This window comes from Pan paniscus, chromosome 1, assembly GCF_029289425.2.
Source record: "Pan paniscus chromosome 1, NHGRI_mPanPan1-v2.0_pri, whole genome shotgun sequence".
NCBI lineage: Eukaryota > Metazoa > Chordata > Mammalia > Primates > Hominidae > Pan > Pan paniscus.
This window is the reverse complement of record NC_073249.2, coordinates 163,248,113-163,263,005: the sequence shown is the minus strand read 5'-3', so window position 1 is coordinate 163,263,005 and position 14,893 is coordinate 163,248,113. Positions and strand designations below refer to the sequence as shown.

The 14,893-nt window shown below is 44.0% G+C and overlaps 1 protein-coding gene across 1 annotated transcript in view; it reads left to right on the top strand.

The window, feature by feature from the left end:
- Positions 1–311: 311 nt before the first annotated feature.
- Positions 312–14,893, top strand: part of PGM1 (phosphoglucomutase 1) — a 69,213-nt gene continuing 54,631 nt past the window's right edge. The window contains exon 1 of the mRNA XM_003809143.6: positions 312–3,093. Within this exon, the coding sequence (XP_003809191.4) occupies positions 2,848–3,093 (246 nt within the window). The 5' untranslated portion in view covers positions 312–2,847. The remainder of the gene's footprint in view (positions 3,094–14,893) is intronic.

The window sequence follows — 14,893 nt, the reverse complement described above, 5'->3', positions numbered from 1 at the left end:
GGTGTTCTTCCCAGAGGCTCCAGATAAGAACGCACCAAGCTTGGGTGGGTTCTTATCTTGAGGCTCTGGGAAGAATTCAATGAAATTAAACCAACTGGCTATAGACAAATCAGTTTAAACAGGTATGCTTGCCTTAAAAAGAATGTAATGAAGGTCAAAATACTTTCTCCTTGATGTTTATAAGCTGTTATATATCCGTGATTACCAGGATTGAACCTGGCCAAACCTTTTGATCTATAGAATTGGGACTTCTTATCTATAGAATTGTGACATCATAAATGGGTATTGTTTTCAGCTGTTGAGTTTGTGGTAATTTGTCATACAGCAGTAGAAAAGTATGGGTTGAGTATCCCAAATCCAAAAATCCCAAACCCAAAATGCTCCAAAATCCAAAACTTTTTGAGTGCCAACATGACACTCAAAGGAAGTGCTCATTGGAACATTCTGAATTTGGGATTTTTGGATTTGGGATGCACAACCATTGTAATGCAAACATTCCAAAATCCGGAACAATCTAAAATCTGAAACATTTCTGGTACCAAACATTTCGGATAAGGGATACTCAATCTGTAATACAAGGGGATTGCATAAAGGCATGATTATCAGGAGGCAAGGAACATGGGGATCATGTTAGGTCTGTATAAGGGGCCACAGTAACCCTGTCCAGAACAGCAGAACTGCCAGTTAACTCATAGAATCATGAACTATAATCATGAATGGGGGTTGTCTTAAGCCACTCAGATTTAGACTGGTGTGTTATGCAGTTAAAGCTAATTGTTACAACTTCTGGGGTGAGAGAAGTATAGATCAATTCCTCTTAAATGAAAAGCCCCATCATATTTCCAAAGATACTGAAGAATATAGAAAGGGCATGAGATCTGAATTTGGGCCCGTGACTTTACAAGTTATCATTTATTGATGACTTACTTATTAGCACTGTGGTAGGAGCTGTATATTCACTATCTAAACCATACAACTCTAAGGTAGGTATTTTGAAGGCTCGGTGAATCTATGCTATATTTTCATTTTGTGGAGTTAGATAACCTTGATTACATTCACCATTCAATCCTCAATTCTCTCTTCTATAAAATGGGCTTGATTATACTATTTAATTCACAAGATTACACTGCTCTGTAAACTCCTGTGCAAATATTAGAACTCATTACTAGCAGTCCAGGGTTCTGTTTTCACATAATATTTGCCACCGAAACTCATCTATAGTGACTACATCAACACACTGTATCTACATAACATGTACTATATGAGCATGTATATCAACACTTGGTTTGTGAGAGTCTGCACTCTTATGGGTCTGTTCGCCTCCCTGCTTGATCAAGACATACCAATTAACTACCAAAAGAATATAATTCACAGGTGAATGATATGCTCTGGTTTTGGAATTGGGGAAGGGGAGCTAATATTTTTGAAGGCCTGTATGTTTCAGGCACCAGGCTAGATGATTTACTTCTAACAGCTGATTATGATTGAATTTCTTTGGACTGGGTCATTTAGAAACCACCTCAAGTAATTCTACTGTGAGCATGGGTCACAGTAGGATTCTACTGTGTATCCATGACTGAGAATTTCTGACATACAAAACCCCATTAAATCTTGCAAAAATATTCCAAAATAGGTGATATGTTTATTTTACAGTAAGGAAATTGATGCCCACGGACATTAACTAACTTTCCCAAGAGCACTCATCTTGTAAAGCCAAGTTTTTTGCCACTTTACCAAAATGACAGGTTTCTTGAACAGAGGAGACAATCACTCTCATCAAATTAAGGGAGATACTAAACCGAAAAGCAAGAAAGACTGAAGATTCCTACTTAATAATCAAATCCCCTTGGTTGACCTTGCTATCCCCCGTGAAACTTTTCCAGCCATGTCAGTCCTTGTTTGTTGATCTCCTCACTTTATTTCTATTACATGAGTAACTGGCTAATTTTGATGGTGTTCATACTTATCCTTACCATATATTTGCTCCTACATTTGTCAAGTCCTGCTTGTACATTTCCTAGTTGCCAACCTGGTGTCACAGCGGGCAAATCATGGGAAGAGCCCTGGTTTTGGAGCCAGACCACCTGAATTGGCCTCCCGCATGGACTTAGCTGTGTGGCAATGAGACAAGGCATTTTATTCTTTGAATTTCAGTTTTGTAAGCATAAAAAGGGGAAAAATAAAACCCAGAGTTTAGTAAGGTTTAGAAACGCTACACTCAGCAAGTCACAGCTAAGTCACCGTCACCAACGGTAGTCAAGTGTGTGGTGCAGCAGGAAACATTTGGAGTCGACTCCTTTACGGAACTCAAATGCCCTCACATTTAGGGAGAAATAGAAAGAATTACGACTCATGAAATCGAGCTGGGGCTGGCACTTCTGACCCTCCCAACAGGTTTCCAGAAAGCTATTTACACACGATGCATTCGCCAAACCACTGGAAATCATTCTACCCTGTACTTTTTTCCACCCTGCCTCACGTCCTTGCCCTATGACCGGGTTCCTACCCCAACCTCTGCCCCAACACTTAGGGGAGGAGTTGCGGGCCTCTTTTTACAGTGGATAGGATTCCGAAGGGGAGAGTAAATCAGTAAGGCTCCACCCATTTCACAGGAGGCCTAGAGACCGGCGCTCCCCTTTCCCCTCCCGCCGGACCTGCCAGGAGGTGGGCTGGCGCGGAGGGAGGGCCCTGTCCCCTGTCCCTTTAAGGAGGAGGGCCAAACGCCGGCCTAGAGTGCGGCGTAGCCCCCACCCGCCGTGCCCTCACCCCAGAGCAGCTGCAGCCTCAGCCGGCCGCCCCTCCGCCAGCCAAGTCCGCCGCTCTGACCCCCGGCAGCAAGTCGCCACCATGGTGAAGATCGTGACAGTTAAGACCCAGGCGTACCCGGACCAGAAGCCGGGCACGAGCGGGCTGCGGAAGCGGGTGAAGGTGTTCCAGAGCAGCGCCAACTACGCGGAGAACTTCATCCAGAGTATCATCTCCACCGTGGAGCCGGCGCAGCGGCAGGAGGCCACGCTGGTGGTGGGCGGGGACGGCCGGTTCTACATGAAGGAGGCCATCCAGCTCATCGCTCGCATCGCTGCCGCCAACGGGGTAAGGGATGCGCGGCCCCGCGCCGCTGTGCACCCTGGCGCGTGTGCGACGTGCGGCCCGCGGCGCCCTCCCTCGCTCGGGGCCGGCCGCTTCCGCGCGCTGCCGCCCCGGTCTCCACCTTCCGCTCCTCCCTCTCCTTCGCGCTCGCTCTTCTGGCCTGGAGGCCCGACGGAGGTCGCCGGGCTGGGGAAAGTGGCCACGGGACCCGGCAGACCTGCTCGCCTGACTCCCGGGGCGCGGGGAGGTGCGGGCGCGGAGCCTCCCAAGGTCACGCCCGACTCTCCGTCTCTAGCCGCTGCCTTCCCTCTCCCCGTCCCCCGCCCCTCCCGAGGCGTCTGACATTTGCCCTAACCTTGCAGCCTTGGAAGATACGGTTACGGCGCAGAGTGCTGTCGCCTTAAGCAGGAAAGGTTAGACTGCCGCCGCCTCGCCCAGAGCCCCCTCGCATCCCGCCCGCTCCTCTGCTATTCTCGGCTAGGACTGGCGCTTCCCGCTGGCTCGGAGCCCGACACTGTGGGGCAAGGGTGGCGAGAGCACCCATCCCCCTGGGGCGTCAGGTTGGCAGATCTCAGCAGGCGGGTGCCAATCTTTTCTCCCCGCCCCCTAGTTTGCCTTGGTTCCGAACTCCTGCCCTTTGCGCGGCCTGCTTGCTGGGGGGCAGGCTTTTGAAACATCTAGTCTTTGCCCAGTGGTGCCCGGGATCTGTTCCACCGACGGGGCTGGAGCTGAATTTTCATTAGAATGGCAACATACCCAAAGACGCCCTTACGCAAGCAAGCAGTCGTGGCAGGCCAGGAAATTACCGCAACACCTTGGTTCCGCCCCCGGCCAAGGAAAGTTAACTGACTTGATTGGGCGGGTCCACTCGGATGGGGGAAATTTAAAAAAAAAGTTTTTCAGTAAATCTGATATATGGAAACGTGGGGCCGGGCATGGTGGCTCACGCCTGTAATCCCAGCACTTTGGGAGGCTGAGGGTGGTGGATCACCTGAGGTCAGGAGATCGAGACCGTTCTGGCTAACACGGTGAAACCCCGTCTCTACTAAAAAATACAAAAAAAAAAAAAAAAAAAATTAGCCAGGCGTGGTGGCGGGCGCCTGTAGTCTCAGCTACTCGGGAGGCTGAGGCAGGAGAATGGCGTGAACCCGGGAGGCGGAGCTTTCAGTGAGCTGAGATCCCGCCACTGCACTCTAGCCTCTAGCCTCGGCGACAGAGCGAGATTCCGTCTCAAAAAAAAAAAAAAGAAAAAGAAAAAAATGTGGATTGATAAGTTGGGGCTAATTATTCACTTACTTTTGTAAAACATTTCTAAGGAGTTCTAAGGACCAAGTTTTCTTTCTATATTTTAAGTGAGATTTGACTTATGCCCAATTCTTCTGGAACGCATCCCCTGAAATGGATATTTTTATTCATTTTAATAGTACTTTATTTATCTTATTTTGTTGACATTGAGTACTATTTGCCAAGCACCATGGTAAGCGCTTCATTTCTGGGTCTCATTTATCCTCCTGCAGCCCTATAAGGTAGATGCTATTATGGGTATCTTCAAGTTGCCAACGAGGACGCTGAAGCTTAGGTAGGTTAAATAATTTACAAAAACTATAATGGCAGCACTAAGAGTCCAGTATAGATCTGCCAATCCCAAGAACTTGAACAGCTCCTGAGAATGAAGGGACCCTTGATCTCGAAGATCTGTTTTCCAGGCTCCAAAATCTAAACTGGGCTCTATCTACATCTGCCTTCCTGGGCCAAACATTTATAAGCATCAGTGAGAGAAGATTGCCTGGATTTGTTTACTTTGTGGTCCTGAATTTTCAGACAAGCGCAAATTCCCATGAAAGAAGAACAGACAATAGCTGTATCCCAGTAGATCCCTTCATTTCCCTGTTACCAACTGTGCTGAATTTGCATTTCATTCATTCATTCATTTATTCAGTCAGTCATTCAACAGATCCTGTTGAATACCATGTTCAGAGAAATGTGTAGACTAAAAGGATGATGCAGACCCAAGACTTGTCCTTAAGGAGCTTACAGCAGAGTGGGAATTTTAGGTGCCCAGATGGAAATTTGTCCATTTGGGAGTAGTGTGGGGTGGGAAGGAAAGAATTAGTTAAGACTAAAAAAAAAAGTTCTTAAAACTTCATCACCCTTTAGCCATTGCCCTATTGCTCTTCTCTCAGCCAACCTTTGTAAAAGCTTTCTGCATTCACTATTTCTCATTCTCACCTCCAGTTTACTCGCCATTTCACTGCTTCTGCCCCCTCCACTACTCCAGTAGAATTGCTCTTGCCAAAGTTACTAGGGGCTTGCCAGTTGCTAAATGCATGGAATACACTCTGGTCTAATCTTATTTGGCCTTTCTGCTGCATTTGGCAGTGCTGATTTTGTACTCTTGTAAAGTTCTTCCTCCCTTGGCCTTGCTTACTCTCCTGATTCTACTCACACTTTTTGGAAGTTCCTTCATGGGCTGCACATTGACTATTCCCTAGGTTTCTTTCCTCTTTCTTTCTTTTTTCTTCTTTTTTTTTTTTTTTTTTTGAGACAGAGTCTTACTCTGTCGCCTAGGCTGGAGTGCAGTGGCGCAATCAGCTCACTGCAACCTCTGCCTCCCAGGTTCAAGCAATTCGCCTGCCTTAGCCTCCTGAGTAGCTGGGATGACAGGCATGCACCACCACACCTGGCTAATTTTTATATTTTTAGTAGAGATGAGGTTTCACCATCTTGGCCAGGCTGGTCTCGAACTTCTGATCTCAGGTGATCCACCCTCCTCGGCCTCCCAAGGTGCTGGGATTACAGGCGTGAGCCACTGCGCCTGGCCTATTCCCTAGGTTTCTACGCTTAGGTTGTTCTCTGATTTTGTTCACTCTCTCTACTCACTCGGGATTTAACTATGCTACTCTTTCTCTTGTGATATGATTCAGTCCAGATGGCATCTTCAGAAACCTTTCTTGACACCCCATCCCTACCACTCTTCTCCACCTATTAAGTGCTCCTTTCCCATAGATAATTCTAGAATATATATATTAAATTCTAGTGAAATTTTCCGTTTACATGTCAATGGCCTCCAACTAGAGAGTAAGCTTCTTTAAGTCAGACCTGTGTTTTACCTGTATCTGCAATGCCTAGGACTATGTAGCATTCAATGAATTCTTGTTTATTTGCTCTGAACTGTGAGTCACTTTTGTATTCTAGCACTTGATTTAAAGCCAGCATATAGTTGGTGACCAATAAATTTATTCACATCAAACATTTATTATGTGCTTGCTTTGCCTCAGACATTGTACTTGAGATACAAAATATTTTTGCCCTTGGGAAAGACATAGTCTGGGAGGGGTGGTATTATACAGGAGTAAGCAGACAGCACAATGTGTCAGGTGTTGTGATAGAGGGATGTGCAGGTGTCTTTAACCTGAGGGGCTGTACTTGGGAGGGGAAGATGAAGGGAGGGAGGCTCCATAGAGGGGTGGTAGCCGAATTGAGTCTTAAAGAATGACTTGGAGTTCCCAGAGTGGGTTTGTCTGGTAGGAGGAATTCTTAGCAGAATGAATACAAATTGAGGGAGTTTAGATTAGATACAAATACAAATTTCTAGTCCTTTTTTGTTTCATCCACAAAGGTTGGGAATAATACATACCCGAAGAGCCTGTTGTGAGGATTAGATGAAACAACATATTTACAAGTACCTCACTTGGAAACTATTCGAATGATTGGTGTGTTATCAATGTTTTGTTGGTATTAGGACACAATCCAACGTGATGCAGATATGAGCCACCCAGATGGTCTCCCACCTTCCTCTAATCCTCAACAGCCTCAACCAATATAGAGGGGTTCCGTGTTAGTCAGAACCCAATTGGGTACAAATGACAAAAACCTTACTTGGATTACTCCAAGTGAAAAAGGAATTTTATTGGCCCATGTTACTGAAAAGTCCAAGAGAATCCCAACGAATTCTTTAGTTGAAACTATTCCTGGTCTCTAAAAATCACTTCTGGGTCTAATGATCTGCAAATGACCAGCATCAGAAATTGAGGAGAGTTTAAGCTCACAAATGAATGTGTGCATGTTTTGAAGGATGATTTATCACCACCCTAAGCAAAATAAAATAAATACCTTTGTGGGAACTTATGAGAAAGGAGGGTATTTGTTGTTGTTGTTGTTGTCAAGTTACAGGGATTCTTTTGTCACGGCTCCTTTGCTACTCATTTGTGCAAACTATGGAGCCCCTTCTCAGAATATATATTTTTAAAAATTTGAGACATGGTCTTACTCTGTTGCCCAGACTGCAGCACAGTAGCGCGATCGTGGCTTACTGCAGCCTCAGTCTCCCCAGGTTCAGTTGATTCTCCCACCTCAGCCTCCTAAGTAGCTGGGGTCTACAGGTGCATGCCACCATGCCTGGCTAATTGTTTTATATTTTTTGTAGAGATGGGGTTTCACCAAGTTGCCCAGGCTGATCTCGAACTCATGGGCTCAAGCGATCTGCCTACCTCGGCCTTACCTCCCAAAGTGCTGGGATTACAAGTGTGAGCCATCGTGCCGGGCAGAGTATTTTTATTTTTAAGTGAATAAAACAAAATACAAAACATTACAAAGGAAGCAAAATTATATTGAAGTATAATCAAAATATTAAAAAACCAGATTTGTGATATATCAAGATACATGCTTCTTTACTGACATTAGATAGGAAGATTTGTGGAGGATTTAATACTGCCTTACTTCAAAGTAGTGGTGAGTATAAATGATGTTTTGAGATGTCTGCAATCTCAGTATTTTGAGATAACTATAATAGGATATGAAAATATAATTTTTATTGATGATAAATTCCTAGGTAGTAGTCGTAATAGTAGCAGTAGTAGTAATAATACTGTGGTTTGCTTCCTACATTTATAATAAAAGGAGGTGCTAAATTTCAGTTAGATGTTAGTGAAAATAAAGATTGTTTTGTTTATTTTGTCATTCATATTCATGGATCCCATTGAATTCTACCCAAGGACCTCTTGAGGTAGGGGAAGGGGATGTAAGCATCCCAAGTTAAGAACCCCACACTAAACAATGATCCTTTTTTAGCATCAGGTGATGCCTGCACCAAAATGGACCTCAAACACATGACCCAGAGGTTAAGGGTCTCATGTTCTCAGAGCAAACTAGTGGGACTTTGCAAACTTCGCCTTATAGTGGAGGAACTCCACTGTCTCCCGCTTGAAGTGAACCACCCTTTTCTGAACTTTCATGAGATCCATCTGCAAACACTGCTGAAGGAACATGTTTCTGGCTATAGCAATTCACATTTCTTGAAAAGGAAATAAAAGAACACTGAGCAGGAAGGGGAAGGTTTTGAGACTCTTGGGTAGTTGGAGTTAGGTGGAGACACCTTGCTACCTTAACTTTAAACCTTATATCCCTGGGGCATGGATGACTTGGCAGAGAAACACCTTCAAGTCACTTTTTTTTTTGAGACACTGTCTTGCTCTGTTGCCCTAGGCTGGAGTGCAGTTGCAGGATCTTGGCTCACTGTAACCTCCGCCTCCTGGGTTCAAGTGATTCTTCTGCCTCAGCCTCCTGAGTAGGTGGGACTACAGGCGTGCGCCACCATACCCAGCTAATTTTTGTATTTTTAGTAGAAACGAGGTTTCACCATGTTGGCCAGGATGGTCTGGATCTCTTGACCTCGTCATCCGCCCGCCTCGGCCTCACAAAGTGCTGGGATTACAGGCGTGAGCCACCACACCCGGCCCAAGTCACTTTTTAACATGCTGTAACCCCCACTTTAAAAAAAAAAAAAAAACACTTTTTAATTATGGTGGGGCCGGGCATGGTGGCTTACCGCACTTGAGTGGGTCACTTGAGCCCAGCAGTTCCAAACCAGCTTGGACAACATGGTGAAACTGCTTGTCTACAAAAAATAAAAAAACTTAATCTGGTGTGGTTGCGGGCGCCTGTGGTCCCGGCTACTTGAGACACTGAGGTAGGAGGATCACATTCACCCTGTGAGGTCAAGGCTTCAGTGAGCTGTGATTGCACCACTGCACTCCAGCCTTGGCGATGGCAAGACCCTGTCTCAAAAATAAATAAATAAATAAATATAAAATGAATTATGTTGGGCTTTGAACAATTGTTCTCCCCTTGTTTACACTTTCTGATTTTGAATCAGCACTGAATGCCAGGATGGATAACCTATTGTCCTTTCCATCCAGGAGCATACAATCTTTTGGGGGAGATAAGACAGAAGAAACACATAGACATACAAAGAACAGAATTAGAAAACATGCTGAGCTCAGCGAGAGAGAGAACATTTTGGATTGGGAAAGAAGAGGTGCCTGCACCTAAAACCAATTATGTCTTGAAGAGCGGATAGTGTGCGATAGAAGATGGGGCTGCCCTTCAGGAAGGGGACCTGCCGAGAGAAGTGAGAAAGAGGGAATAGGCAGGACTCTTTTTTAGAGCCGGACACTTAGTCACTAAACAATCTTTGTTACATAAAATACTTAAATCAGCTTGCTTGGGAGTTTTTCTTTCTTGGCTTCACTAATGCTCTTGGTGAAACATCTTTTTCCTTTTTCTTTTTTAATCAAATCTAATGCTCATGAAATTTTGTAGAAGAAAAAGAAAAACATTTCTCCCTTTTTGAGATAGAGGGTTTGTTTTGTTTTTGTAAACAAGATAACATAGGGAAGAGTGCTCTACTGTTTTGGAAAGAGTGACTCATTCAATAAATATTTATTGAGCACCTATTAGGTTCTCGGTACTACGGATACAACAGTGAATTGAACAAAGTTTCTGCTCTACAGAGCTGTGGGGTTCTCGTTGAGCCTGACAGATGATAAACGTGTCAAATGAAGATAAGTTCTCTGAAGAAAAATAAAACCCAGTAAAGGGGACAGCATTAGAGGATGGGCTGCTCTTTTTAGTGCAGCAATTGGGATGTCTGATAAACCTCATGAGAGCAGAGACCTGAATGAAGTGAAGGAGTGAGCCATGCAGATATCTGTGAAAAGACTTCCAGACAGAGGAAGAGTTAGATGGAAAGGATAAACACATATAATCATTTAATGTTATAAAATTATGCCTCAGGTAAATAAATGTAGCATACATTTTATTGTACAAAGGGTCCCAATATACTATGACATTTTGCATATAGATTATAAGTATTATTCTATTATAAATTTATCTTGGGATAATAAGATGTGTAATCAACATTGATCAAATATTTAACAATAATTTTTTTCTCTCTTGGACTCTAGGGTAGGGAAAACTTTTCATCTACCCTCCTAGGTTATATACTGGGGGCTTGCAAATTAAATGTAAAAGACAAATGAGCAACAAAAAGACATTTGTGGGAGTTTACAGAAAAATGTGACAGGAGGCAGTTAGACTTGGGGGCCTATACGTCATCTCAGTAGGGGAAGGCGGAAGAGGAGAAGAGCATTTGCTGGAAACCACGACTTTAGGAGAGATAAATCAGCCCTTAAGAGACTAGATAGGAGATGTGGTAGTTTTATGCCAGTGTCTATTTAGTTATGGTAATGAGTCGATCTTCCCTGGTTGTGAAACTCCAGAGTTCCTTTGGGGCACGCTGCTTTTAAGACAGATGAAGGAGTTTAGTAAAAAGCCTATTTTTAAATGACTGTGGCTCAAAATAATTTTTATGTCACAGTGGTATAGTCTGGACCCCTTTAGACTTTAGAAGAGCTTTCAGCAGATTGATTTGAGTGAGCTACACTTCTAAGAAAGTGAAGCAGGAAAGTTTGAACTGATCCCTTTATTCTCCTCCAAGTTCCCTTGAGGCCCACACAGACATAGCCAGTTATTCTGCTGACTTTGAAGCTGTGCTCACAGTTGGGATCCACCTTTGAAAAATGGCTCCTGAGTGTGTTAAGTAAGTAATGGCTAGCCGAGGGCTTCAGTTGGGAGGACTGTGGAGAAGACTTTTCTCCCCTGGGGTCCTCAAAGGGGAAAGAAATCACAAGGGGGCAGCATAGGCAGTTGTTTGGAAAGGGTGAGAAGGCTGTGCTTAGTGTTGGGATATGTGGGTGGATGTAAGCTGGGTTTTGTTTTGTTTAGTTTTTTAAACTTCAGCTGTTGGAAGTCCTCCTTCCCATAGCTTCTCCAAATCACCACTGAGCTGATTCCCCAAGGCATAAAGACAGCCCTGAATTAACACAGTGGGGAATGCTAATTAAGTCATGCCAATAAAGATTTAATCATGAATCAGAAACACTTGGAAAATTATGTTTTCATATTGGAAAGATGTTCTTTTTTTCTCTATGAGCACCCCAAAGTGTTTTTGAAGGATGAAATGCGATAGGTGGTAGGACAGAAATATTTGGTTGACTTGTCCAGTATGCTAATGATGTTGGAACAGGGACTCCAGTCTTCTGATATTTCATCTGGTTGGTCTTTTCCATAAATAAATATATCCCAGAGCAAGTAGTTCTGGGGATTGTTATAATATCCTGGTTAATAGCATGGAGAAAGTGGCTTGGGCAATGTTAAGTAGGAGTTTCAGAGCTTTTAATATATGAGTCCTGAGAGTTTGTAAAAGGACCCCAAACAGAAGAATTTTGGGAAATACCAATCTATACCATGCTGGGTTGATAGGACCACCTATATTATACAAGAATCTTCGCAGATTTAAGTTTCTTCTTTTTAAACTGCCATTAAGGGCATGCAGGGAAGGTGAAATTTTGTTTTAATATCCGTGTATACCATATGGCTTATTTTGGCAACTAATATATGAATTTGTTCTTGGCTGCTTTGAGTGTGATTGATTCAGCCCAATAAGTATGTTCTAACCAGGTCACCACATGTAGAGTTATGAGGTAAGTGACAAAAGTCCTTCTGACCAAATATTAGTCCTGTATGTTGTACTCCAATGTGCTCACAAGCATCTCTGTTGCTCAAGAGTGAATTGAAATGGCTACTACATTGTGTGAGTCCAGAGGGCTTAATCTGCATGGTGTCATAGCCATTTGGGGGCTAAACCGACAAGTGTGAGGATTGTAAACTGGCAGGGAGCTCAAAATGAGCTGATTGGTGAAACTTCATGGTGATCTCCTAGGATGTAGCAGAGAACAATACAGGCCCAGTCCTCACATGCTTGGGACTTAAGGTGAAGGTTTGTGTTGGAGGCTAGGTGGGTTACGGACAAGCAGAGAACTGCCACAAGGTGCTGTCAGCACTGGGATGGAGGTGAGCAAAGGAGGCTAGGAAAGCATAAAGGAGGCACGCCTGGTTCCAGCAGAGGGAGTAGGGAAGTGACAACTAAAACCAGACCTGAAGGTGAAGAGCAGAGAGGAATGTTCCAGGCAGAACCATAGGTGAGAGAATTTGGCATGTTGAAGAGAAAGCTCCCCTCACTGCCCCCCAACTCCGTATTTTTGTTTCATACTCTACAAGGAGCAACTGCACTAAAAATGTACCTCATGTTTTCTATTTTACAAGTTGCTGCCACATGCATGGCCTTATTTCCTGTCTACAACAAACCTTTCAGGTGTCCCACGTCACAAAGTTAGGAAAAGAGCCTGGGAACTGCCCCCACTCTTCCTAGAATGTAAGGGGTGTTGGGCCATGTTCCAAATACCAGGTTCCCACTGAGAGTGGCTGAGGATAATGCTAATCTGGGCAAAGTTTTAAGCAGGAAATGAGTATGTGGAGTAGGGAAGTGCGGAGATCTTGATATGTAAGTCAGAGCTACTTTTCTCACTACTGGGTTGAATTAAAACCAGTTTCTGGAATCACAATGTAAAACGAGGCAAAATCCACCTCGAGGCACATTGGTTTTTATTCCTTAAATGTTCCACATAAAAAATGAAAACTGAGTCAGTAGAACAGAATCGTAAGACCAGATGGCTTCCCAGGATCAATGGGGGCAAGCCATTAACTATCATCTAGTTAATACAGGAAATTGCATTTTACAGTGGGATGGGTTCTAGAGTTCGAGTGGAAGATGAAACTTCAGTCAAAATCATCCTTAAAGTCCCATAGGAAAGTACCACATTGGAGAACAACATGTAACACAACAGGTATGTCTTTAAATAGCAGAAGTGCACTCAAGATACCCATACTTTGAGAAGCACGTGGGGACTAAGACTGAGCAAGGGCTTGTGGTCACTGGGTGAAATGGTGGCAGAATTGCCCATGCTGTTTAAATTTCACTCTTTTCTTCTTTGTCTCCCTGGAAGTTCTATATACAGCAGTTACATTTGTGCAAGATAAATACTTGTATGATGTGACTACACTGCACATTCTTGATGCTACTCAGAGTGCACATATGAGAATCATCTCAATCATGATTCATCACCTGCAACTTGGAGCACTTATGCCCTGTGCCTTTCTACCGGGCTTATATTTGAAATCTCAGATTTCCCTGTCAAGGCTTGGTCTTACCGCTGCAGATCTGTTTGGACCACTCTGAAAGAGTATACTTTGAGGTGCCTTCCAAAGTGAATTTGATGTACACCACGTAGCCTATAAGGAATTTTTATGATTTTATAGGTTCAATCAGCTGTTGTAACAGAGACAAAACAACAGTGGATTAAACAAGATGTTTTTCTGTCTTGTGGAATATGGGGTCAGCAGACCAAGACTAGCATGATGGATCTATGATGTTGGGACCCAGCCTCTTTAATCCTGTTGCTCTGCCATCTTGAAGGTGTTGCCCTTGCCCATCTGGTTGCAGATGGCTTCTACTACCACATCCATATTTCAGCTAGTGGGCACAGGGGAGAGATGGGGCAGAGTGTCTTCCCCCTTTAAAATCAGGAAATTGCGTACCTGACTACTGCTCACAATCCACTGGGGAGATCTAACATGTAGGCCACATTTACTTGCAAGAAGGGCTGAAAATGTAGACTCTATATTGAGAGGCATATGGCCCCCTGAAAATGAGTGGTTCTGTTACCTTAAAGAAGAGAAGGAACACTAGAAATATGTGCCATGGTCCACCTCTGTGGCCATGAAGACAGCCATGCCCATTGTTCTTCCTGCCCATTGGAACACAGCACTCCTTTCCAGTGGAGGCACCCCAGATTCCTTCCAGTTACCCAGTCAGTACTCAGTGTTCATAGTTCTCTCCATCAAGCCCATGTGTGGCTCCTTGTGTAAAGTTAAAGACAAATTATCAGGCCCCCTGTCCCCACTACATAACTATGTATAACTATATATATAGGGAGGGAGTTACATAACTCTGTGTGTGTGTGTGTGTGTGTATAAAGAGAGGGGATATAGTTGTATATTTACATATGTAGACCAGTCACTAGCCATAGGAGTGTTCACATTGTCGCATTGTGCTGGCTGGGAATGCACACTCCTGTCCTGGCAGTGGAGTAGGTCCACAGGGAACCCTGGTTCCACCCTCAGGGAGGAACTCTATCCACCTGCTCATGTAAATATATTTATTGAGTAAGAGTGGACATTGGAGGAGGCCCTAAAAGTCCTTTTGGGGCTGTACAGCTTATGTAACCTGCTTCCTGCTGATGAAAGTTGGAGGAAAAGAGGCAGGGGTGACTTTTGCAGGCCAGGCTCCTGGCTCTTTCACTGTACAGTACCTTTACAAATTTAGTAGTCTTCTGGCCTATCCTGATCAGTTCCATGTGCTGGTAATCACAGTGAAAGTTCTCACCTAGATAGTTTTGAAGCCTAAAAACTTTGACTTGTATTTATTGGATGCTTTGTCCCTCCCTTGATTTCTCTATTACTGATGGCTACCTTGAGACAGGTGGAAAAGATAGGCTAGTACGAAGGCAGTATCCTTAATCTGATTTTGCTGGTGGGCTAGTTCCCATTGTCTGACAGAGAATCC